The 27328-nt window shown below is 46.8% G+C and overlaps 1 protein-coding gene across 6 annotated transcripts in view; it reads right to left on the minus strand.

Annotated features, from left to right (window-relative positions):
- Positions 1-217: 217 nt before the first annotated feature.
- Positions 218-27328, minus strand: part of LOC115480807 (excitatory amino acid transporter 1-like) — a 216673-nt gene continuing 189562 nt past the window's right edge. For 5 of the 6 annotated variants that reach the window (XM_030219724.1, XM_030219723.1, XM_030219725.1 and 2 more), the window contains 2 exons: positions 6637-6771; positions 5623-6492 (listed from right to left, as the gene is read on the minus strand). In XM_030219724.1, coding sequence (XP_030075584.1) covers positions 6210-6492; positions 6637-6771 — 418 coding nt within the window. In that variant the 3' untranslated portion in view covers positions 5623-6209. Of the gene's footprint in view, positions 488-5622; positions 6493-6636; positions 6772-27328 lie in introns of those variants that run through there. The other variant, XM_030219728.1, reaches the window with a different exon arrangement.

Genomic DNA, 27328 nt, shown 5'->3' on the forward strand with positions numbered 1-27328 from the left:
CTCTGTAAATGCACTGGACTAGGGTGTTGGCTAAGAATGATTTAGTTCAATGACTTAGAACATTAATAATAAATTAAATGACCCACAATGCTAGTTAGTTCATTTTGAAAATATTTTCTTAGAGAGCCAGAGTGTTTTTAGTGAGCACTGGGGATGAGAAGAGACGGGGGTCTGTACAAGGGAATGAGTTTCCTTGCTGAGTACACTTTTCTGTCTGTTTCATAGTCATCGTTGTTTGTTGCTCTGATTTTTTGTGGAGCTCGGTGCAACTTTGGCCTTTCTGCTCTTTCACATTGCTGTCTCACTGTGGCGGTGTTTCAGAGACTCCCCATCTTGACGGATGAGGTGGTATGGTTTATCGCTCTCCTCGGTCACAGAGCTGTCCATCTCAGCTTCAGAGGTCCGTAACTCGTGCCGGGACAGATGCTCCACAATACCAGCTCCCAAGGAGTCTCCCAGCACATTGGTGGCTGTTCGCAGTCGATCCCTGGGAAATATAAACAAACTGTGAACTTTTAATAGAGGAGGGGAGGATCTGGTAAAAGTTTGGTACTATCAGTGGGGAGGGAAGGCAAGGCTTGGGTAAAAACTGGCGGCTGTCCCCATGGGTGGTATAAACTATGCACCATTTGGTCCCATTGGTGTCTGCTGTGCATTATGTAATCAATATCTAGAGGCTTCACTGATGACACTAAAACATAAGCCAGAGGGTAGGGAAAGTTTTAATATGACTATTATAGGGTAGTTGGAGTTGTAATACTGGTAACACAGGACAAGGGGCCCACTGGGACAGAAGAACATCAATATTAAACAACACAGCAACGTGGCATTAGTAGCAGTAACATAGGAGAGGGACATTAGTATAGCAAAAACATGGGCAAAGAAAAAAAATGACAGAAGCAACATCAGCCCGGGGGGTGGGGGGGCACATTAGAAAGGGCATTGAGAATATCAATACAGAGGATAGGGTGGGGGAGAGGGAGAAATTTAGCAGGAGAAATAGCTGGGGACATAGGATGAACATGACAGGATTTCAGCACACACACAAGATGCATTCAGAGATGCAAGATATGAAAATCTATTTCATGCACAGACAGCAAGATATGACTCTTTATCAAATATCTTGAGTCTACAATGAGCCACAAGTTGCTTTGTTGAGCCCCATGCAGAAAGCTTTACGGTAGAGCCTACACGCTACCACACACAAAAAAAAGTGGTATGCTGTATTCATTAAGTATGCAAATTGCTACCACATTAAAATCGCAGCAGTAATTTGCGGCTCATCGCTAAATGTCAACTTTTCTATCAGTGCCCGAGTAGCGATCGGTTCCTGCCTCAGTTGCCGGCATCTTCAAAATGTCAGCACTCTGCCCCTTACGGTGCATCCTGGGATGCACTGAATGGGGCCAGTTTAGCACATAAGGGACAGGGTGGTGAGGTTGGAGATGTCTGCTCCTCTCAACCAAACATTTTACACTGCCCCGGACCTGGCACAAATTTTCATGGCAAAACACATTGGTAAACTTTTTTTCTTTTTTTAGCATGACTGTGAGATGTTGTTCTTGTTGGTGGTGATTTTATTTTTACGCTCTTATTGTAAACCGCTTTGACTTAAGTTAAAAACACAATCCCGGAAACTTGAACGAACATGGAGGAAAATAAAAGATGAACCCACTTTCAACATGTGGAAGCAAATACAAAGAAAATACAAATATGCAATAAGACAGTCCAAAAGATCATATTATAAAACTAAAATAGGGACAGACCATACAGATACAAAGAAACTATACCAACTCGTGAATAAACTCCTAGACGCTACCTTGGTCACTAAAACCAACACAGACCCCCCCCCCCCCCTCCCATCGGCAGACAAACTTGCTAAGTACTTCAACGAAAAAACTGTAAACCTACGCAACATGTTACCTCAGGACAATACCGATATCGAAAACTTCCTCAATGGTTTGGACCCAACACCCGGAGAATACCCAGCAGACCGAACCTGGGCAAACTTTGCTCTCCTTACCGTCGGAACAGTCACTCAGGCGATTAGTAGGTCCGCCAACACCCACTCTCAACTAGATACCTGTCCCAGCTACCTAATACAATCCGCCCCTGGCGGATCACATCCCACCTAAACTACATGTTTCAGCAAGGACTCTTCCCTAAGGAAAACGGCAATATCTTAGTCACCCCAATACCAAAAGAAAAAAACAAACAATATCACTAATTACCGCCTAGTAGCATCTATTCCAATGGTAGTCAAACTGATGGAAAGCCTGGTAACCAAACAACTAACCGATTATATAAACAAATTCTCAATACTACATGAATCACAATCAGGATTTCGCCCCCTCCACAGCACTGAAACAGTATTAATTACACTCCTAGCCAAATTCAAGCAGGAAATAGCAACAGGCAAAAGCATCCTTCTCCTCAAATTCGACATGTCCAGCGCATTTGACATGGTAAACCATAACATACTACTAAGACTACTAGATTACTTCGGAATTGGTGGAAATAAACTCAGCTGGATCAAGGGTTTCCTAACCACAAGAACATATCAAGTGAAATCAAACTCCAACATATCATCACCATGGAAAGCAGACTGTGGAGTACCCCAAGGATTACCACTATCACCGATCCTCTTCAACGTAATGATGACCCCCACTAGCATTAGAGGCAAAAAAACATAGCAAAAATTTTTTTCGGTATATTAAAATCAGGAAGCCGGCAAAAGAATCTGTTGGGCCGCTGGATGACCGAGGGGTAAAATGGGCGATCAAGGAAGACAAAGACATAGCGGAGAGATTGAATGAATTCTTTGCTTCGGTCTTCACCGAGGAAGATTTGGGTGGGATACCGGTGTCGGAAATGATATTTCAAGCGGACGAGTCGGAGAAACTTACTGACTTCACGGTAAACCTGGAGGATGTAATGGGGCAGTTCAGCAAACTGAAGAGTAGCAAATCTCCTGGACCAGATGGTATTCATCCTAGAGTACTAATAGAACTGAAAAATAAGCTTGCGGAGCTACTGCTAGTGATATGCAATTTATCCTTAAAATTGAGCATGGTACCGGAAGATTGGAGGATGGCCAATATAACGCCCATTTTTAAAAAAGATTCCAGGGAAGATCCGGGAAATTATAGACCGGAGAGTCTGACGTCGGTGCCGGGGAAAATGGTAGAGGCTATTATTAAAAACAAAATTACAGAGCACATCCAAGGACATGGATTACTGAGACCGAGTCAGCATGGCTTTTGTGTGGGGAAATCTTGCCTGACCAATTTACTTCAATTCTTTGAAGGAGTAAACAAACATGTGGACAAAGGGGAGTCGGTTGATATTGTCTGGATTTTCAAAAGGCGTTTGACAAGGTACCTCATGAAAGGCTACAGAGGAAATTGGAGGGTCATGGGATAGGAGGAAAAGTCCTATTGTGGATTAAAAACTGGTTGAAGGATAGGAAACAGAGAGTGGGGTTGAATGGGCAGTATTCACAATGGAGAAGGGTAGTTAGTGGGGTTCCTCAGGGGTCTGTGCTAGGACCGCTGCTTTTTAATATATTTATAAATGATTTAGAGATGGGAGTAACTAGCAAGGTAATTAAATTTGCTGATGACACAGAGTTATTCAAAGTCGTTAACTCGCGACAGGATTGTGAAAAATTACAGAAGGACCTTACGAGACTAGGAGACTGGGCGGCTAGATGGCAGATGACGTTTAATGTGAGCAAGTGCAAGGTGATGCATGTGGGAAAAAAGAACCCGAATTATAGCTATGTCATGCAAGGTTCCACATTAGGAGTTACGGACCAAGAAAGGGATCTGGGTGTTGTCGTCGATAATACACTGAAACCTTCTGCTCAGTGTGCTGCTGCGGCTAGGAAAGCGAATAGAATGTTGGGTATTATTAGGAAAGGTATGGAAAACAGGTGTGAGGATGTTATAATGCCGTTATATCGCTCCATGGTGCGACCGCACCTTGAGTATTGTGTTCAATTCTGGTTGCCACATCTCAAGAAAGATATAGTGGGACTGGAAAAGGTGCAGCAAAGGGCGACTAAAATGATAGCGGGGATGGGACGACTTCCTTATGAAGAAAGACTAAGGAGGCTAGGGCTTTTCAGCTTGGAGAAGAGACGGCTGAGGGGAGACATGATAGAGGTATATAAAATAATGAGTGGAGTGGAACAGGTGGATGTGAAGCGTCTGTTCAAGCTTTCCAAAAATACTAGGACTAGGGGGCATGTGATGAAACTACAGTGTAGTAAATTTAAAACAAATCGGAGAAAATCTTTCTTCACCCAACGCGTAATTAAACAATGGAACTCGTTGCCGGAGAACGTGGTGAAGGCGGTTAGCTTGGCAGAGTTTAAAAAGGGGTTAGACGGTTTCCTAAAGGACAAGTCCATAAACCGCTACTAAATGGACTTGGGAAAAATCCACAATTCCAGGAATAACATGTATAGAATGTCTGTACGTTTGGGAAGCTTGCTAGGTGCCCTTGGCCTGGATTGGCCACTGTCGTGGCTAGGATGCTGGGCTCGATGGACCCTTGGTCTTTTCCCAGTGTTGCATTACTTATGTACTTGTGTACAACCAAGGCCTTAACCCCTTTTTCATCTATGCAGACGATGTCACAATATACATTCCCTACAAATATGATCTGACAGAAATCACCAACAAAATCAAGGCCAGCTTGAACATCATGGACTCATGGGCTAACACATTCCAACTAAAACTCAATAAAGAAAAAAACACACTGCCTCATCCTCTCATCCCAATACAGCGCATATAACCCTACATCAACACCCCAGATTACATCCTCCCTATCTCAGACAGCCTGAAAATCCTTCGTGTCATATTGGACTGTAACCTTACACTAGAGAGCAAAGTGAAGTCCACAACGAAGAAAATGTTCCACTCAATGTGATAACTCAAACGATTGAAACCATTCTTCCAGAGGGAAACATTTCGTAGCCTGATACAATCAATGGTATTAAGTCACATCGACTACTGTAATGGAATTTTTGTGGGATGCAAAGAACAAATCCTAAAGAAACTTCAAACCGCTCAAAACACGGCAGCCAGGCTTATATTTGGTAAAACGCGATATGAAAGTGCTAAACCACTCCGTGAAAAATTACACTGGTTCCCAATCAAAGAACGCATTGCCTTCAAAATCTGCACCCTATCTTCGGCGACGCCCCGAGATACATGACAGACCTCATAGACCTACCAACCAGAAATACATCCAAATCATCACGAACATACCTAAATCTCCACTACCCAAGCTGCAAAGGACTTAAGTACATAAGTACACAACTGTGGAACGCATTACCGAAAGTCGTGAAAACAACATATGGCTATCTAAACTTCCGGAAATCACTAAAAACTTACCTGTTTCGAAATGCATACACTACCGATCCAACCTAAATGCTTAAACTATACAACACATCAAAACCAAAGTACGTAATGGTCATAACTCAACCCTTCTGCTTTATGATACCCTAATTGCGACTGTTCCACGAGAACCCACTTTGTATTTGTTCTCACAGGAGTCCGCGAAAGCCTTTCCGGTACTATGTAAGCCACATTGAGCATGCACATAGGTGGGAAAATGTGGGATATAAATGCAACAAATAAATAAATAAATAAATAAACAAGCGGTCTATAAATGTGTAAAATAAATGACTGCATTAACATTCATTTACATGTGGTCTGCAGTGTTTCCACGTGAGTTAATGCCTGAGCTGAATCCCTTCCTGCATTGCTATCCCACAGTAAAACTATATAACACAGGTGTTAATCACACAACAGGTTTTCTACATGGGCACCACAGATTGTTTGCGTTTCTGCCTTTTCCAGACGTTGGTCGATATGAGTGGCCCTAGAACACATCAGTACCTTTGTGGGTCTGTATCTTGACTTGGCCTTGATCTTGGATGTACTGACTGTGCATGAAAGAATGAGAGGGATCATTCAGTATAGGAAGAGGTGAAAAATAATTACAGAAAGAATAAAACATCTTCTGTTGAAACACATAGAGCACAAACAGCAGAACACACACACACACACACACAGCTCCGCCACAGATCATATAGCATGGGCAGCAGCAATGCAAGCTTCCTTCACTAATCCTATGACATTTTACAAATAGGATAACCCAAGCTCTGAAGCCTGGGGAAGATGGAAGATAAATGCTACTTAGTGGAGACCCCTGCTGGCTAACAAGTGACACTGAGGATGCACCTCAGAGGAGATACTCCTCTGGCCCTTGCGCCTAAGGCTCAACCATCTGAGGTTGGAGTGGAGAGGAGAGTGGCAGAAACCATGAAGGAGATAAGGCAGGGGTAAAGATAAAGAAAAAAAATGGTTGATTTTATTTTCATTGCCTGGATGCTGGTGTTCTGGGGTGCCGAAGAGTTCAGGATGTTTTGTTCCAGTGAACACGCCTTGCATAGTTTGTTCACCTGTGCAGTAAAGATTTCTGAATGAGGGAAAAGTAACATATCACTCTCAAAGGTACCTAGTAAGAGAGGAGCAGAGGCAAGACTGGAGCCAGCGCCCTTGCCCTCCTACTGCAAGTACCTCACTCTCAGTAACATTCTGGCTCAGGGGAGGAAAGACTTACAGGAACCAGTCCACAGCTATGATGAGCGTAATGTCCTCAGTCGGTAGGCCCACCGATGTCAACACGATGATCATAGTCACCAGGCCAGCCTGCGGGATCCCTGCAGCTCCGATACTGGCTGCTGTGGCTGTGATACTGGATGAAAGAGAAAAAGCACAACTTTACTCAATTGGGCAGACAGATGCTAAAGGGTTACTGCTCTGAAGACCACAGATTTGGATTTTAAATTTGATTACTCAAGACTCAGATCTAGGTGAGTTGCATTCAGGTGGAGTTACTTACGGCGTTATGCAACTTGAACATTGTCATGTCATGTCATTTCCAGCAATATTTGGTTTGTTCAGGGGGTTTTTGACGTTGTAATGTCGTTAAGAGTGTACACTCTTTTGAAAGAGTTTGCGTGTTTTGCAGAGACTGTGTAATATTCATGAAGTGTGCGCACTATTTGCAGTAATGTAGCCAGGAATATTTAACAGGGGGTGCCGAGTATGTATATTTCAGTTTTTTGGAACGATAGACAGACTTTTTGAATTAGACTGTATACATATTAGATTTTTCTTCTTGTGGAGGTTTTTGGCTCCCTTCCATTAGGTGGGGGTGTTTTTCTCCACAGTTTGTGAGCGCTCTTAGTAAAGGAATTTTTTTTTCACAATATTCTGCTTCCTTAAACCCAATTTTGAGAATATATATAGAAGCAGGGCTTTTTTTGAGGGGGTACAGCAAATGATACATACCTGTAGCAGGTGTTCTCCGAGGACAGCAGGCTGATTGTTCTCACGACTGGGTTGACGTCCACGGCAGCCCCTCAAACCGGAGTAAAAATCTCGTGGGAGGTCCCGTACGCAGGGAATGCCCACCGCGCATGCGCGGCCGTCTTCCCACCCGTGCGCGACCGTTCCCGCTCAGTTGAATGACAAGCAAAGAATTGAGGAAAAAACGCAACTCCAAAGGGGAGGCGGGAGGGTAGGTGAGAACAATCAGCCTGCTGTCCTTGTAGAACACCTGCTACAGGTATGTATCATTCGCTTTCTCCGAGGACAAGCAGGCTGCTTGTTCTCATGACTGGGGTATCCCTAGCTCTCAGGCTCACTCAAAACAAGAAACCAGGTCAATTGAACCTCGCAACGGCGAGGGCATAACAGAAATTGACCTACGAAGAACAACTAACTGAGAGTGCAGCCTGAACAGAATAAAATCGGGTCCTGGAGGGTGGAGTTGGATTCAAACCCCAAACAGATTCTACAGCACCAACTGCCCGAACCGACTGTCGCGTCGGGTATCCTGCTGGAGGCAGTAATGTGATGTGAATGTGTGGACCGATGACCACGTTGCAGCCTTGCAAATCTTTTCAATAGTGGCTGACTTCAAGTGGGCCACTGACGCTGTCATGGCTCTAACACTATGAGCCGTGACATGACCCTCAAGAACCAGCCCAGCCTGGGCGTAAGTGAAGGAAATGCAATCTACTAGCCAATTGGAGATGGTGCGTTTCCCGACAGTGACCCCCTTCCTATTGGGGTCGAAAGAAACAAACAACTGGTCGGACTGTCTGTGGGGCTGTGTCTGCTCCAGATAGAAGGCCAACACTCGCTTGCAGTCCAATGTGTGCAACTGACGTTCAGCAGGGCGGGTATGCGGTCTGGGAAAGAATGTCGGCAAGACAATTGACTGGTTAAGATGGAACTCCGACACCACCTTTGGCAGGAACTTAGGGTGAGTGCGGAGGACTACTCTGTTATGATGAAATTTAGTATACGGAGCATGGGCTACCAGGGCTTGAAGCTCACTGACTCTACGAGCTGAAGTAACTGCCACCAAGAAAATGACCTTCCAGGTCAAGTACTTCAGATGGCATGAATTCAGTGGCTCAAAAGGAGGTTTCATCAGCTGGGTGAGGACGACATTGAGATCCCATGACACTGCAGGAGGCTTGACAGGGGGCTTTGACAAAAGCAAGCCTCTCATGAATCGAACGACTAAAGGCTCTCCAGAGATGGCTTTACCCTCTACACGATAATGGTAAGCACTAATTGCACTAAGGTGATTCCTTACTGAGTTGGTCTTGAGATCAGACTCTGATAAGTGTAGAAGGTATTCAAGCAGGTTCTGTGCAGGACAAGAACGAGGTTCTAGGGCCTTGCTCTCACACCAAATGACAAACCTCCTCCACTTGAAAAAGTAACTCTTTTTAGTGGAATCCTTTCTAGAGGCAAGCAAGACACGGGAGACTCCCTCAGACAGACCCAATGAAGCAAAATCTACGCCCTTAACATCCAGGCCGTGAGAGCCACAGACTGAAGGTTGGGGTGCAGAAGCGCTCCGTCGTTCTGCGAAATGAGAGTCGGAAAACACTCCAATCTCCACGGTTCTTCGGAGGACAACTCCAGAAGAAGAGGGAACCAGATCTGACGGGGCCAAAAGGGCGCTATCAGAATCATGGTGCCGCGGTCTTGCTTGAGCTTCAGTAAGGTCTTCCCCACCAAAGGTATGGGAGGATAAGCGTACAGGAGGCCCGTCCCCCAATGGAGGAGAAAGGCATCCGACGCCAGTCTGCCGTGTGCCCGAAGCTTGGAACAGAACTGAGGCAGCTTGTGATTGGTCTGGGAGGCGAAAAGATCCACCGGAGTGCCCCACTCTCGGAAGATCTTGCGTACCACTCTGGAATGGAGCGACCACTCGTGCAGTTGCATGCATCTGCTCGGCCTGTCGGCCAGACTGTTGTTTACGTGGCTTGGAGAAGCATGCCATACTGGCGTGCCCAACGCCACATCCTGACGGCTTCCTGACACAGAGGGCGAGATCCGGTGCCCCCTTGCTTGTTGATGTAATATATTGCAACCTGATTGTCTGTCCGAATTTGGATAATTTGGTAGGACAGCCGATCCCTGAAGGCCTTCAGTGTGTTCCAGACCGCTCGGAGCTCCAGGAGGTTGATCTGAAGATCTTGTTCCTGGGGGGACCACACCCCCTGGGTGTGGAACCCATCGACATGAGCTCCCCACCCCAGGCGAGATGCATCCGTTGTCAGCACTTTTGTGGGCTGAGGAATTTGGAATGGGCGTCCCAGGGTCAAAGTGGTCCGAATTGTCCACCAGTGCAGCGAATTGCAGCAACTGATGGACAGGCGGATGACATCTTCTAGATTCCCGGTGGCTTGGCACCACTGGGAAGCTAGGGTCCATTGAGCTGATCTCATGTGAAGATGAGCCATGGGAGTCACATGGACTGTAGAGGCCATATGGCCCAGGAGTCTCAACATCTGCCGAGCTGTGATCTGCTGAGATGCTCTGGTCTGGGAAGCGAGGGACAGAAGATTCTGAGCTCTCGCCTCGGGAAGATAGACCTGAGCCATCTGTGAATTCATCAGAGCTCCTATGAATTCCAGAGATTGGACTGGCTGGAGATGGGACTTCGGGTAATTTATCACAAACCCCAGCAGCTCCAGAAGTTGAATAGTGCACTGCATGGACCGAAGAGCTCCTGCCTCTGAGGTGCTCTTCACCAGCCAATCGTCGAGATACGGGAACATGTGCACCCCCAGCTTGCGTAGGTACGCCGCAACCACCACGAGACACTTTGTGAACACCCGTGGTGCAGAGGCGAGCCTAAAGGGCAGCACACATTACTGAAAGTGACGTGTCCCCAGACGGAATCGGAGACACTGTCTGTGAGCTGGCAGTATCGGGATGTGAATATAAGCATCCTTTAAATCCAGGGAACATAGCCAATCATCTTTCTGAATCATGGGTAGAAGGGTGCCCAAGGAAAGCATCCTGAACTTTTCTCGCACCAGATACTTGTTCAGGCCTCTCAGGTCTAGGATGGGGCGCATCCCCCCTGTTTTCTTCTCCACAAGGAAGTACCTGGAATAGAATCCCTGCCCTTCCTGCCCGGGTGGCACGGGCTCGACCGCATTGGCGCTGAGAAGGGCAGAGAGTTCCTCTGCAAGTACCTGCTTGTGATGGGAGCTGAAGGATTGAGCTCCCAGTGGACAATTTGGTGGGGTGGAGACCAAATTCAGGGTGTATCTGCACCGCACTATTTGGAGAACCCACTGGTCGGAGGTTATGAGAGGCCACCTTTGGTGAAAAACTTTCAACCTCCCCCCGACTGGCAGGCCATCCGGCATGGCTACTTTGATGGCGGCTATGTTCCCATGGATCCAGTCAAAAGCTCGTCCCCTGCTTTTGCTGTGGAGGCGCAGGGGGCTGCTTAGGCGCACACTGTTGACGGGAACGAGCGCGCTGGGACTGTCCCTGTGCCTGAGGAGGCCTTCGGGCCGGCTGGATGTACCTAAGCTTGCTGTAGGCGTAGGGTGCAGCCTGCCGGGCCCGGGAAAAACGTTCACCTGCGGAGGTGGATGCTGAAGGCGCCCGGTGGGAGAGCTTGTTGAGAGCGGTTTCCTGCTGGTGTAGTTGGTCCACCAACTGCTCGACCTTCTCGCCAAAAATGTTATCCCCCCGGCAAGGGACATCCGTCAGCCGCTGCTGGGTGCGGTTGTCCAGGTCAGTGGCACGCAGCCACGAGAGTCTGCGCATCACTATACCTTGGGCCGCCGCTCTGGATGCCACATCACAGGTGTCATAGATACCCCTGGACAGGAATTTTCTGCACGCCTTCAGCTGCCTGACCACCTCCTGAAAGGGCCTGGACTGCTCCGGGGGGAGCTTGTCAACCAGGTCCGCCAGTTGCCGCACATTGTTCTGCATGTGGATGCTCGTGTAGAGCTAGTATGATTGTATTCTGGTCACGAGCATGGAAGACTGGTAGGCCTTCCTCCCCAACGAGTCCAGAGTGCGAGACTCCCGCCCAGGGGGTGCCGAGGCGGTATCCCTCGAACTCCGTGCACTCTTGAGAGCAGAGTCCACGACAGCTGAGTCGTGAGGTAGTTGAGGCCGCATCAACTCCGGGTCTGAGTGGATTCTGTATTGGGACTCCGCTTTCTTGGGAATTGTGGGATTAGATAATGGCTTCAACCAGTTCCGAAGCAGTGTCTCTTTGAGGACATTGTGCAACGGTACCGTGGAAGACTCTCTAGGTGGTGATGGATAGTCGAGGATTTCGAGCATCTCTGCCCTCGGCTCATCCACAGAAACCACCGGGAAGGGAATGCTGATAGACATGTCCTGAACAAAAGAGGCAAAGGAGAGGCTCTCAGGAGGTGAGAGCTTCCTCTCCAGTGAAGGTGTGGGGTCGGAGGGAAGGCCCACAGACTCCTCGGAGGAGAAATATCTGGGGTCCTCCTCCTCCCCCCATGAGGCCTCCTCCTCGGTGTCGGACATGAGCTCTCTCAGCTCAGACTACAACCGGGCCCGTCTTGACTGCGAGGAACCACGTCCTCGATGAGGGTGTCGAGGTGGAGTCCTGCGCCAGCGGGGACGAAGCTCCCTCCATCGACGTCGACGGGGATTCCACCTGAGTGGCGATCGACACTGGTGCCACAAGCGGCACCGGCGTCGAAGACCGCATCACCGGACCAGAGCCCACCGGCGCCTCCATCAACGGCACCGAGGGCGCAAGCACCCCCGGTGCCGGCAAGGCCTGGCGCATCAGCCCTTCCAGGATCCCCGGAAGGATGGCTCGGAGGCACTCGTCTAGGCCCGCTGTCGGGAGAGGCAGAGGGGCCGGTGCGGGCATCGGTGCTGGAAGCTGCCCGGGTCCAGGAGATGGTACCGAGGTACCCGACGACCTGTGCATCGACACCTCTTCGACAGAGGGGGAGCGCTCCTCCCGGCGCGGCCGCTTCTTGGGGGTCGAGTCTTCTCTCAACGTCCCAGAGCTGCCAGTCCCATGCGCCGTGGGCAACCAATGACGGTGCTTCTTGGCAGCTTGCTTCCGATGTCCGTCATCGGCGCTCCGCGGCATAGACTAGGAGGAGGTGGAGTCTCCACGGCCTCTAGGGATCGGATCCGACAGGGTTCGGTCCTGATGGCCCTGAGCAGCGGGAGTGGCCTGGGCGGACTGCCCACGCAGCCGCTCACCACCGCCGTCGCTGGCAGGTCGTCAGGCCAAGGGAAACTGTGCTCCTGGGGTCGATTCCATCGTCGGCGCCGAAGACGTTGACATCGGTACCGGTACCGAAGACCCGGCCGTCGACACCGATGCCATCGAAGTCGACGTCGAAGGGCCAGCGAAAGTTCCAAAAAGACGGTCCCGAAGAACTTGCCTCGCCACCTGTGTCCACTTCCACAAGCCGAGACACAAGGTGCACGCCTTGGAATTATGCTCCGGGCCGAGGCACTGGAGGCACCAAGCATGAGGATCGGTCTGCGAGATCTGCCGGCCGCACCGACCACACTTTTTGAATCCGCTCAGGACCTTCGAGGACATCGATGGAAAAATCGCGTCGGCGAGATCAAAATTGTCGATGGTGGTGGTGAAAAGCACACCAGAAAATAAAAGAAACGACCGCGCGGCCACAAGGCCGCGATGAGGCGACCCCGCGACTAAACTCAACGAGGGGAAGGAAAAACAAACCTTTTTTTTTTTTTTTAAATAAAGGGACGCGAACGCGCAACAACAAGAAAAAAGAAAAGTAAAAGCGCGGACTAGGCCGCAAACCGGTTTTCCGGGGCTGACACGGAGAGGGACGAAGACACGTATCTCTCCAGCACGGAAAGCAAAAAACTGAGCGGGAACGGTCGCGCACGGGCGGGGTGGGCGTGCCCTGCGTGTGGGACCTCCCGCGAGATTTTTACTCCGGTTTGAGGGGCTGCCGTGGACGTCAACCCAGTCGTGAGAACAAGCAGCCTGCTTGTCCTCGGAGAATTGGGGGTACTTAGTATTGGCACCTTGATGCATGGTCCCCAAATTTTAATGAAAGAGCTCAGGCTCTACATACCAATTCTGCCTTGTCATAGATTCTGTGACTGGTTGCAGGGGGCCTGGCTATTGTGGGGTAGGTCCCTCAGTGATCACCCCACCCCTAAAGGGTGGCCTGGTATTTGAGTACTGGCACCTTTTTCACTAGAAGAAAACGTACTGCAAAGAAGAGGTGTGTAACCTGATGACTGGAAGATTGTTCTTTAATATAAGATTGAGATGACAATGGAAGATATGGGACTATGAGGATCACAACCCTTAAATAGGCATTTTGCTTAAAAATCCACACTTATTCAGCCTTGTTTTGCAACAGATATTTCTTTAGTGTATAATTGGTATAACAATATTCCCAGACCCTATAGCAAGAAATCTCTCCTGTCCCTTCCGGACCCCAGCAAGCACTCTCCCCCGTTTGGATGCTTACTGCCTCCTGCACCTTTGGGTGCTGTGAGTTTGCTTTTGGGGGGATGGTTCAGATTCTAGTGGGGGACAATGTATTATGGCACTTAATGATGTGCCATATGACTCTAGAGGGTGCTAAAGCACAGTGCCAGCTGATGACATAGATGGCTGATGACACCTCTTGTCCTATGAGTGCTATTGCAGCACACATGACATCATCTCTTTCCTAGACAGGCCTTTGGGTCCATATGCCCAGTTTACCTATGCCTTAATCCTGCCCTGCTTGTGTTCGTGTTAGCAAATCAGGACAATGGGTCAGCCTGTTTAGCCTGACCTGGGTGAGATGATAATTCTAACATGAACAATCACACAAATACCTTTTTGGTCATCCTCTTTTCATAGGAAGGCAATTTTCTTTCTAAATCATATTATTTTACTTCATGTATTTCAGTATCATTCATGTCCTCAATATCTTTCCCTCATATCAGTCACTTTAAAAGAGGTCAGTAGTATCCACCTCTCAACCATTATTGTACCCATTGAGACCACAGAAATCTCACACACCAATGGCTCAGTATCATGAGAAACCTGGACTATGCACATGGGAGCATTAGAGCACTTGTCTTGGAAGGAAAATACAAAAAGTCACAGAAAAGGGTGGAATCACTGCCTAGTCAACCTTGTGAGTGGAACAGGAGCCATAAAGGAGGAAGCACTGGCAGGTCTGATGCATACAATGAATCTGGAACAACCAAAGGCACAGATGTACTCAGAGCAGTGGCGTAGCCACAGGTGGGCTTGGATGGGCCAGGGCCCACCCATTTATGGCTCAGGCCCACCCAACAGTAGCACATGTTTAGTGGTAACTGGTGGAATCCTAAGCTCCGCCAGCTGAAGATTTCCCCCTGATGGTAATAAAAATGCTACTCTCCACGACGCTGGCACCTGCGTATGCTCAGTATTCAGTGCAATACTGCTGCCAAGGTGGAAAGAAGCGTTTTCCCACCAGCTGAGATTCTTTTTTGGAGGGGGGGAGAACACTTGGTGCCCACCCAATTTTTGCCTAGGCCCACCCAAAATCTGTTGTCTGGCTACGCCCCTGACTCAGAGACACATGTCCAGGCACATGCAGTGCCAAATGTTTGCTTTTCATGCTGCTTAGGCACACTGTTGATGTCATGCTACCTTCTCTTCTCGAACCCAGGGGCGTAGCCACTGGTGGGCCTGGATGGGCCCAGGCCCACCCATTTTCCCTCCAGGCCCGCCCATCCGCATTGCTGTCTCTATCCCTTTTGTCTCACGGAGGCAGCGCTTCCTTCCTGCCCTGTCTTCTCCCGAAGCTCCGCTGCATCGGTCCCTCCCTGCAAGTAGAATCCTCCTTCGCCGGTCGCGCTGCGCTGCCATGCAACTGCACACGCAGCTACGCTCCTCCCCCTGCCGCGTCTATCTGGCCCTCTGTGATGCACTTCCTATTTAGGGCCGGAGGAGGAGCGAAGCTGCATGTGCATGGCAGCGCAGCGCGACCGGCGAAGGAGGATTCCACTTGCAGGGGACCGATCCAGCGGAGTTTGGGGAGAAGACAGGGCAGGAAGGAAGCGCTGCCTCCGTGGGACAAAAGGGATAGAGAGCGCGAAGGATGCGGATGGGCGGACCTGGAGGAAAAATGGCTGAGCTGCTGGGACATGGGAGGGAGAGGAGGAAGGAGCTGGAGGGAAGGGAGAGAGTTGCTGGGACATGGGAGGGAGAGGAAGAAGGGACTGGAAGGAAGGGAGAGAGCTACTGGATATGGAAGGGAGAGGAAGAAGGGACTGGAGGGAAGGGAGAGAGCTACTGGATATGGGAGGGAGAGGAAGAAGGGACTGGAGGGAAGGGAGAGAGCTACTGGATATGGGAGGGAGAGGAAGAAGGGACTGGAGGGAAGGGAGAGAGCTACTGGACATGGGAGGGAGAGGAAGAAGGGACTGGAGGGAAGGGAGAGAGCTGCTGGGACATGGGAGGGAGAGGAAGAAGGGACTGGAGGGAACGGAGAGAGCTGCTGGACATGGGAGGGAGAGGAAGAAGGGACTGGAGGGAAGTGAGAGAGCTTCTGGGACATGGGAAGGAGAGGAAGAAGGGACTGGAGGGAAGGGAGAGAGCCGCTGGGACATGGGAGGGAGAGGAAGAAGGGACTGGAGGGAAGGGCCGCTGGGACATGGGAGGGAGAGGAAGAAGGGACTGGAGGGAAGGGAGAGAGCCGCTGGGACATGGTAGGGAGAGGAAGAAGGGACTGGAGGGAAGGGAGAGAGCCGCTGGGACATGGGAGGGAGAGGAAGAAGGGACTGGAGGGAAGGGAGAGAGCCGCTGGACATGGGAGGATAGGGAGAGAAAGAGGGGAGATGGATGGAAGGATGCAGAGAGAAAGGGGAGAGACTGGAAGGATGTGAAGAGAGAGAGAGAGAGAGAGAGAGAGGGGAGACTGAACAGAAAAGGGTAGAGAGATAGAGACACTAGATGGATGGATCAGGAGAGAGGGTAGATGGGTGGAAGGATGAGGAGAGAAAGAGGGAAGACACTGGATGGAAGGGTAGGGAGAAAAAGATGACGCTGGATGCAAAAGAAAGAGGGGAGCTGCTGGATGGAAAGAGGGAGAGGACAGACTGGAGAATAAGGGGAAGGGGCATGTGGAGAACAAGGGTGAGGAAAAGATGAAAAGCCATAGGTGGTGAATGGACAGGAAACCCTGGCAAGAGAAAGACGAAGGAAAGCAGAATCTAGAGACTGGGAGCAACACAATGAGAAAAAGTAAATGGCCATACAACAAAGGTAAAGAAAATAATTTTATTTTAATTTAGGATAAAGTAATATGGTACCTGTGTTAATAAAGTTTCAGAGACCAATACTTCCTTCCTTAGGTCAGGAGAGGATACCATAACAGCGTTATGCTGACCTGAGGCAGGAGGTTTTGGCCTCTGAAAGCTCATTGAAAAGGGTGTTAGGCTTTTAAATAAATTTTCTGAAACCTGATGCACTGAAAAGCAGCACTTTACCCCTATGTGACAAATGCATCTGATTAGTGTGACTAAATTTTGCTGGGGAAGGGGGATAGAGAGAATATTTTGTGCCCACCCACTTTAAGTTCAGGCCCATCCAAAATTGGCAGTCTGGCTACTCCACTGCTCGAACCTCATATCACTCCCCCTGAAATCCCATCCGTTCCTCCTGGTAGATCCCCATTTTGCCAAGTACCTGTGATTCCATTCTACTTCCCTTTCTCTGGCTTAACTCTGATTAAGGATGTACTTGCGTTTGAAGTAAAACAGTAAATCTCATCAAAATGTCCTATGTTGATTCCTTTCCTTTCGAAAACGAAATGAAAGAAAATTGTTTCTTTTCATTTTAAAAAATAAGCACTAGCAGCCAGCCCCAGAAGAAATTAGTACACCGTCATACATTAGAAGACGAATACCCCAGGACCTCCCCCTACCCATCTATGCTCACCTTCCCTGTGCACCCCATTTTAACCCCTGTGATTCTGTACAAGTGTAGGATGTGGCATTCTGGAAAGGGTGGGGAGCATGAGGAGACGGCCTGTATTTTATTTTCTTTGTTACTTCAAGTAAAATTAGAAACAGAACTACCCACAACATTTCCTTTATTTTTGCTTCTTTTTTTCCTGATTTTTCATTCTGTTTCATTTTCAATAGGTGAAACAAAACAGAGCAATAAACAAAATGAATGAAAAAAAAAAGAAACAGTTTTTCAGTGAACAAACTGCACACCCCTGTCTCTGATTCCAGTCTCTGCCATTCCTTGTCAACCCCTCATGCCTGTCAGCTCTCCACTGTTGCTACTGTGAACATCAAGATATCAGGAATCCAACTGCATGAAAGTTGGTAGTAGTGGTGGTGGTGGTGGTATGTGTATGTATGTGGTAGGGGTGGGGTGGGGTGGGGGTGGGGTTACCACTATGGTAGGTGGAAGCATAGGCTGTTCTCACCATTCCCCTGTGCTTCCTGCTTTGTGTTCACAGCAGCAGCAGTGGTGTAATGATGACATGCTAGACTCAAAGTCCCTCAGAGGAGACAAGGAAAATGTAGGTAAAAGTCTGAGGTAGGCGGGTGAAGACTTTGCAGCCCTAGGCACAGGCCTATTATATTGGCACATAAATCCATAAGTATTGCCACACTGGGACAGACCAAAGGTCTATCAATCCCAGTATCCTGTTTCCAACAGTAGCCAATCCAGGTCACAAATACCTGGCAAGATCCCAGAAAAGCTCAATACATTTTATGATGCTTATCCCAGAAATAAGCAGTGGATTTTCCAAAGTCAATTTAATAATGGTCTATGGACTTTTTAGGAAGCTGTCCAGACCCTTTTTAAACCCCGTTAAGCTAACTGCCTTTACCACATTCTCTGGCAACGAATTCCAGAGTTTAATTACACGTTGAGTGAAGAAACATTTTCTCCGATTCGTATTAAATTTACTACTTTGTAGCTTCATCGCATGCCCCCCTAGTCCTAGTATTTTTGGAAAGAGTAAACAAACAATTCACATCTACCCGTTCCACTCCACTCATTATTTTATAGACCTCCATCATATCTCCCCTCAGCCATCTCCTCTCCAAGCTGAAAAGCCCTAGACGCTTCAGCCTTTCCTCATAGGGAAGTCATCCCAATCCCTTTATCATTTTCATCGCCCTTCTCTGTACCTTTTCTAATTCCACTATATCGTTTTTGAGATGCGGCGACCAGAATTGAACACAATATTCGAGGTGCGATCGCACCATGGACCAATACAAAGGCATTATAACATCCTCACTTTTGTTTTCCATTCCTTTCCAAATAATACCTAACATTCTATTTGCTTTGTTAGCCGCCGCAGCACACTGAACAGAGCATTTCAATATACTATCATCAACAACACCGAGATCCCTTTCTTGGTAGGTGACTCCTAACGTGGAACTTTGCATTACGTTGATATAGTTCGGGTTCCTCTTTCCCACATGCATCACTTTGCACTTAATCACATTAAACATCATCTGCCATTTAGACATCCAGTTTCCCAGTCTTGTAAGGTCCATTTGTAATTTTTCACAATCCTCTCGCGATTTAACAACTTTGAATAACTTTGTATAGTCAGCAAATTTAATTACCTCACTAGTTACTCCCATCTCTAAATAATTATATAAATATGTTAAAAAGCAGCGGTCCCAGAACAGACCCTGAGGAACCCCACTATCTACCCTTCTCCATTGAAAATACTGACCATTTAACCCTACTCTGTTTTCTATCCTTTAACCAGTTTTTAATCCACAATAGGACACTACCTCCTATCCCATGACTCTCCAATTTCCTCTGGAGTCTTTTATGAGGTACTTTGTTAAACGCCTTTTGAAAATCCAGATACAGAATATCAACCGGCTCGCCTTTATCCACATGTTTGTTCACCCCTTCAAAGAAATGTAATAGATTGTTGAGGCAAGATTTCCCTTCACTAAATCCATGCTAGCTTTGTCTCATTAATATATGCTTTTGAATATGCTCTGTAATTTTGTTCTTTATAATAGTCTCTATCATTTTGCCTGTCACCGACATCAGACTCACTGGTCTATAATTTCCCGGATCCCCTCTGGAATCTTTTTAAAATATTGGCATTACATGGGCCACCCTCCAATCTTCTGGTACCATGCTCGATTTTAAAGATAATTTACATATTACTAACAATAGTTCCGCCAGTTCATTTTTCAATTCTGTCAGTACTCTGGGATGAATACCATCTGGTCCAGGAGATTTGCTACTCTTCAATTTGTCAAATTGCCTCATTACTTCCTCTAGGTTTATAGATATTTCATTCAGTTTCTCCGACTCGTCAGCTTTGAATACCATTTCTTGCACCGGTATCACTCCCAAATCTTCCTCAGTGAAGACCAAAGCGAAGAATTCATTTAATCACTCTGCTATGGCTTTGTCTTCCCCGATCATCCTTTTTACCCCTCGGTCATCTAGCGGTCCAACCGATTCTTTTGTCCAGGGCCATGCCAACAAAGTAAGCGGGGTAAGCACTGCAGGGGGTGCCGACCTCTGGAGGGCGCCGCCGCGGTGCTTACCCTCGCGGCTTACCCCAGCTCTGCGCCGCCCTGGGGGCTTTAAATCTGTTATCTAAATTTACCTCCGACATCGCAGCAGCTGAGCAGCATCAGTGAAAGCGCTGCCGACGTCTTCAGCCTTCTCTTCACGCTCGTTCGTTTCCTCAGTGTCCCGCCCTCGCAAGGAAATGACGTCAGAAGAAGGCGGGACACTGGGGGAACGAATGAGCGCGAAGGGAAGGCTGGAGATAAATTTAAATGAAAGATGGACATGGATGGGAGGACCCAGGGAGAGGATAAATTGCTGGAAATGGAGGGGAGGGGAGAGAGGAGAATTGCTGGATATGGATGGAGGAGGGAAGGGCAGAGAGGGACAAGGATGGACATGGATGGGAGGACAGGGCCCAGGGAGAGAGGAGAAATTGCTGGAAATGGAGGGGAGGGGAGAGAGGAGAATTGCTGGATATGGATGGAGGGGAGGGAAGAGAGAGGAAGGAGATGAGATGAGGGGAAAGGAAGAGAGGAGAAAAACTGCACATGGATGGAGAAAATAGGCAGAAGCTGGATCCACTGGACAGTCAAGTCTGCGGAGGACCCAGCTTTTACTTATGGATGTAGGGCAAGAAATGAAGAAGAAAGGCGGAAAGTAAAGAAATAAATGGAAAGGAAGCCCTGGAAACGGAGTTAAGAGGTCAGATAGAAGCAGAATCAGATACTGGGCCAGCATGATCAGAAAAAGAAAGTCACCGGACAACAAAGGTAGAAAAAAATCATTTTATTTTCATTTTAGTGTTTGGAATATGTCCACTTTGAGAATTAACATCTGCTATCTTATTTTGCAATGTATAGTAAGTTGTTTCTAAGAATATTGCTGACAATTCCTGTCAGTGTGGCAAGTGGTGAGCGATCATTTTCAGGGTTAAAAATCATAAAAAATTATTTGCGATCAAGTGTTTCGCAAGAAAGGCTTGTAAGCCTTGCCATGATTGCTATTGAGAATGATATATGTGCCCAGTTAGATATCAAAGATTTAATTACTAATTTCGTGAACATGAAAGCACGAAAAGCTAAGTGGTTGTAAACCCTCTATTTATTCAGCAATCCCACAAAGATGCACTCCATCTTTCAGCTCCTATTTCCTTTGCATCTTGTGCCACACCGGGGGGGGGGGGGGGGGGGCGCCAACTGATAGTCTGCAGGGGGGCACCAGAGACCCTTGGCACGGCCCTGCTTTTGCCGGCTTCTTGCTTTTAATATATCTAAAAAAATTCTTACTATGAGTTTTTGTCTCTAACGCAATCTTTTTTTCAGTCCCTCTTTGCCTTCCTTATCAGCGCTTTGCATTTGACTTGACATTCCTTATGCTGTTTCTTGTTATTGTCAGTCGGTTCCTTCCATTTTCTGAAGGATTTTCTTTTAGCTCTAATAGCTTCCTTCACCTCACTTTTTAACTATGCCAGCTGTTGTTTGGTCTTCCTCCCTCCTTTTTTAATACACGGAATATATTTGGCCTGGGCTTCCAGGATGGTATTTTTGAACAGCATCCACACCTGATGTAAATTTTTGATCCTCACAGCCGCTCCTCTAAGTTTTTTTTTACCATTCTTCTCATTTTATTATAATCTCTTTTTTGAAAGTTAAGTGCTAACATATTGGATATCCTGTGTATACTTACTCCAAAGCTAGTATCACATCTGATCATATTATGATCACTATTATCAAGCGGCCCCATCACCATTACCTCCCGCACCAGATCATGCATTCCACTAAGGATTAGGTCTAGAATTTTTCCTTCTCTCGTCGGCTCCTGTACCTGCTGCTCCATAAAGCAGTCCTTGATTTCGTCAAGGAATTTAACCTCCTTAGCATGCCCTGATGTTACATTTAACCAGTCAATATCGAGGTAATTGAAATCACCCATTATTATCGTGTTGCCAAGTTTGTTAGCCTCCCCAATTTCCGATAAAATTTCTACATCCGTCTGTTCATCCTGGCCAGGCAGACAGTAGTACACTCCTATCACTATCCTTTTCCCCTTTACACATGGAATTTCAATCCACAGGGATTCCATGATGTGTTTTGTTTCCTGTAGAATTTTCAACCTATTTGATTCAAGACCTTCCTTAACATACAATGCTACCTACCCCTCCACAGAGGCGTAGCCAGGTTTTGATCTCAGGGGGAGCAGACTTTTATAAAATAGGCGCTAGTTGGTGTCAGCTAGACAGCAGTGTTTGTGTTGTTGCTCAAGGGCTGTGGCGGGCAATGATTAATACAGGCTGTCTTTGTTGCATCCTGCCTACAAGGAAACAGTAAGTTACATCTGTTGGCAGGACGCAGAAGAGGTCCCTGGACTGGCCAGAGCAGGTAACCTGTCTTCTTAACTTCAAATAAAAATATTCAAATTGAGACCATCACCTCAGGAATAGCACACCCAGTCCTTCCACTGCTAGACACCTTGTTTAAATCAGATGGGCTTTTGTTTGTGTGGTGACTCTACAGGATGTAAAAAACACTAGTCTTGAGCATTTTTATTTTGGGTGGCAAGGTTGCCCAGAGCCTACTTTCACATAGGGCTAGACACTTTGTGAAATAACACAAACCCCTGCAAAAAGACACCCAAAACCTATACTGAAAACTTACCACACCATAACAGCCCTAACCCACCTATGAAAAGACAGTGCTATAAATATTACAGTGGGTCCTAGAGAAGTGTTTCCATAGGTGGTCCTGGAGTACCCCCTTGCCATTCAGGTTTTCAGGCTATCTACAGTGAATCTGCATGAAAAAGATTTGCATGTAATGGAGGCAGTATATGCAAATCAATGTCATGCATATTTATTGTGGATATCCTGAAAACCTGACTGCAAAGGGGGTACTCCAGGACTGCCCTAGAAACCATAACAACCCTAACCCACCTATCAGACAACAGTGCTATATATAGTGCACTGGGCTCTGCAGCACCAATATACCTACTATTGGGAGACTGGAACAAGCTGCACCATTACACATTCCTAGATACTACATGCTAGCAGAATCCTTCACCTCAGACACACATGCAGAACATGGACAGACCCTCATCTATATAACATAAGAGTAGCCATATTGGGTCAGACCAATGGTCCATCTAGCCAAGTATCCTGCTTCCAATGTGGCCAACTGTAATGGAATAATTTTAAAAGATTGTTTTTCAACCCTGTCTGGATCGACAAGTGCACTTGGGGTCTGTATTGTTGATCAGAAGTAATTCTGTTTCATTTATTGTTTAAATGCTATCTTAAAGGATTGCTTTTCTACCCTGCTTTTGTACGATAATACCCTCTGAAATCTTGTTTTTCTGACGAAAAGTAACTTTCCTTGTGAATACAAAAATAAGTTGGAATGTGGAAGATAAGGTATGTCTCTAACCAATTCAGTTTGTGCAGGAGGGAAACAGGATATGCTCAGAGCCCAAGAGGGAACCACCTGGCCAGTGGTTTGTTTGCTTGGGCCGGAAGCATGTGACTGCATCCTCATGTACATTCTGTAATTTTTCCTTAGAGGCGTTCCTGTAACTTTCCATAGTTTTGGACATGAGATCAGCGCCTAATAAAAAGGGAGGGCTTGTCACAGCACAGTGGGGTTCATCTGTGAGCAACGTACGGGCTGCGCAGAAATGTATTGTTCCTGGTCCAAAAAGCTCCTAGCTCTTTCGCTGTGTATGTGTCGGGCCCTCCTCAGCTGCTGATGATGATGACAAGAGCTTGGATGATGGAGATCAGTGATGATTGTATGTATGTAATTATTGTTTCTTTCCTGGTCAAAGAACTCTTTGCATTACTTAGATGTAGATGCCAGTGATGTAATAATTGTCTTGATCATTGTGTTTGTTTCTTTTCCTGGTCTGAGATGTAGAGATCAGTGATGTAACCATTGTTTTCATATATCTAGTTACTGTATATGTGCTAACCAGTATATATATATATTAACCAATTGTAGAATCTAGCTTCCTCTAATAAAGGTTTAATTTACTCATTACAAATCCAAAAGAATCCACGGTAATTATTGGGTAGTCTGTGTTAGTGAGACAGGCTGTAAATCCATAGCAGATCACCAACCCAGGTCACAAGCACCTGGCAGAAACCCAAATTGTGACAACATTCCATGCTACCAATCTAATGCAGAATAGGAAGCCACAAAAAAAAATAACAACAAAAATTGAAATAGAGACCCCTCCCTGCCCAAGGAAGCCAGACTCTAAACAGTGCAATACTGGTAAAAAAAAAAAAAGAGACAGACATGCATTTTCTCCTTTGCAAAATAAAAATAGGAAAAAAAATGTACATTTTACAAGCAGGTACATCTCAGTCCCTACAAAGTATTAAATAAAAATATTTTTTCTACCTTTGTTGTCTGGGAATTTGGCTGGTCCCAGTCTTTTTTTCCCATGTTTCATGAGTCATCCTTACAAATTCTTTTCCAGGTTGGCCTTTCCATTTCTTTGCTTGCCTCTTGTCTTCTTCCTTTCCTTCTCTACATCTGTCTCCAAGTGCACCATCCTTTTTTCCTCTGCACCACTATTTGTCCTGTCCAGCATCTCCCTTCTGTGTCCCTTCTCCCTATCATACCCCCAAGTTCAGCATCTGCCCTTTCTGTGTCCCCATCTCCCCCCTTTTTCAGCACAAGCCTCATCTCCCCCTTTCTAGCATCTGGTGTCCCCACCTCTCCCTTTTTCTAACATTGTCCTGTGTCCCCATTTTCCCAGCATTACCCCTGTTACCATCTTCCCCCTTTTCCAGCATTACCTCTTTGTCCCCATCTCACCCCTTTTTCACCACTGTCCCTATATCCCCCTTCCAGTGGTGCCCCTCTGTGCCCCTATCTCCATCCTTTTCAGTAGAGCCCCTATCTCTCTCCCTTTTCCATAGTACCCTGTGTCCCCATTTCTTCTTTTTCTAGCATTGCCTCTTTGTGTTCCAGTGTCCCTACCCTCTCCCTGTCCAGTGTTGACTCTGTGTCCTTCTCCCTCCTTGTCCAGCATTTACTATATCCTTCTCTCTCCCCATGTTAACCTTCTTCCCCGTCTCTTTCAGCACTCCCTATCCTCCTTAGGGCCACATATCTCCCTGGCCTGCTCCTACGGTCCATCCTCTGGCAGCTCCAAAGAGGTTTTAATAGACAGGAGACCAAGTGACGTCAAAATGTTAAAACCAATTAGGCCAGTCTCAGTTTCCCCTTCCCCGCGCAGCTGTCATTGCCACATTCTCAAAAGAAAGCAAGCAAACCTATGAGTTGCTGCATCCACGTTGTCATTCTTTATTATTGGTATTATTTAATCTCACTTATATTTTCAAACATGTCGATTTGTGCAGTATACGGATGTATACAGAAGTATATTAACAGAATAACTTTTCATAGGAAGAGTAGTAATTTGTTATAAATTGTAATCAGTGTGTCATTTGGAGGGGCTGGTTATAGGGACACTCTAGCATGTGTTATATGTAAGCCACACTGAATCTGACTTTGCTTGGGATAATGTGTGATATAAATGTAAAAAAAAAAAAAAATCCTTTATCCTCCACGACACTGCCTATCCTGCTGGATAGTGATGGCACAAGGAAAGCAAGTTTGGTCCAGTGAAGACTAACTCAAAATAACTTGTTCCTTAGCTGGGCCCTAGTATTAGCACATTAAAAATGCAACCATACCATGCCTCCGTGGCTATGTTCCACTAATGTTAAACAATTAACTGGATTTCTTGAAAGGATTATATAAATGTAGGATGCATGACTAGAGACACAAACGTATACTTATTTATCCAATATCACAATTCCTCATGTACTGCCACAAAACAACTTTTTTAAGGGTGGATAGTGTTCCTTTTATTATCGACCAGATAGAGATAAGAGTTTTGTACGATAATACCCTCTGAAATCTTCATCATCATAAGAACAAAATATAAGAAAACAAATGGACTGCATTAGGGGCTTATTGCCCATTTATGTTTAAACAAAAGAGATCTGCATGAAACAAAATATTTAATTTTATTTTGACTTATAAAATCACATGCCCCTGAAACATGTTCAAAAAACAGAATAATCCATTTGTGTATCTAAAAGGTAAACTTCTACAACACAAATGAAGATGTGATTCCATGTGCCCCAATGAAAGGAGAGTTTAATTCTACTTCCATTTAATTTCAGTATATTCTATCATCTGAAACAGCTTTTGCATTTTTACAGATGGACCAACAATAAAGAACGACAACGTGTATGCAGTAGATTGTAAGTTTGCTTGCTTTGAACGTCAACAACGGCTGCGCGGGGGGGGGGGGGGGGGGGAGTGGAAACAAGATTACCAAAATTGGCTTCACCCTCTCTTCTGCCCGTCTCTCCCGTCCTGTCCGCATGGTCACTTTTTACATCCCTGAAGCCTTCTCCGTCTCCCTCCTGCGCAGCACCAGCGATTCGATTCACAGTCAGCCTTCTGCCAGCGTCGTGGCCTCTCTCTCCTCAAGCACATCCCGCCTACTCTATTGCAACTTCCTGTTTTCCGCAGAGGTGGGATGTGCCTGAGGAGAGAGAGGCCCCGACACTGCCTGGCAGAAGGGTGACTGTGAATCGCCAGTGCTGTGCAGGAGGGAGACGGAGAAGGCTTCAGGGAAGTAAAAAGTGACCACGTGGACGGGACAGGAGAGACGGGCAGAAGAGGACTCGGGAGAGGGAGGGAGCAGAAAAAAATATTTATTGCCACGAGGCACATAGGCACCATTTTTTCAAAACAGCTGTTAAGGGAGCGACCGCTCCCCCTGCGCCCCACCTAGCTACGCCACTGCCTCTCCACCAATTTGATCCACTCTATCACTATGATATAATTTGAACCCCGGTATGATAAGTACATAAGTAATGCCACACTGGGAAAAGACCAAGGGTCCATCGAGCCCAGCATCCTGTCCACGACAGCGGCCAATCCAGGCCAAGGGCACCTGGCGAGCTTCCCAAACGTACAACATTCTATACATGTTATTCCTCCTTCCACCAGGTCTCAGAGATGCCTATTATATCTAATTTTTCATTTAGTGCAATATATTCTAACTCTCCCATCTTATTTCTTAGGCTTCTGGCATTCGCATATAGACATTTCAAAATATGTTTGTTGTTCCTATTTACATCATGCTCAGTACTTGACTGTATTAAATTGCAATCTTTTGTCTGATTTTTATTTTTATTTAAGGACACCTGGAGGGGTATAATCGAAAGGGACGCCCAAGTTTTCCTGAGAATGTCCTCGCAGGACGTCCCAGTGAAGGGGCAGGGAAACCCGTATTATCGAAACAAGATGGGTGTCCATCGTTCGTCTTGATAATACGGTCGGGGACGCCCAAATCTTGACATTTAGGTTGTCCCTAGAAATGATCGTCC

Source organism: Microcaecilia unicolor, chromosome 11 (assembly GCF_901765095.1).
Source record: "Microcaecilia unicolor chromosome 11, aMicUni1.1, whole genome shotgun sequence".
NCBI classification, from domain to species: domain Eukaryota; kingdom Metazoa; phylum Chordata; class Amphibia; order Gymnophiona; family Siphonopidae; genus Microcaecilia; species Microcaecilia unicolor.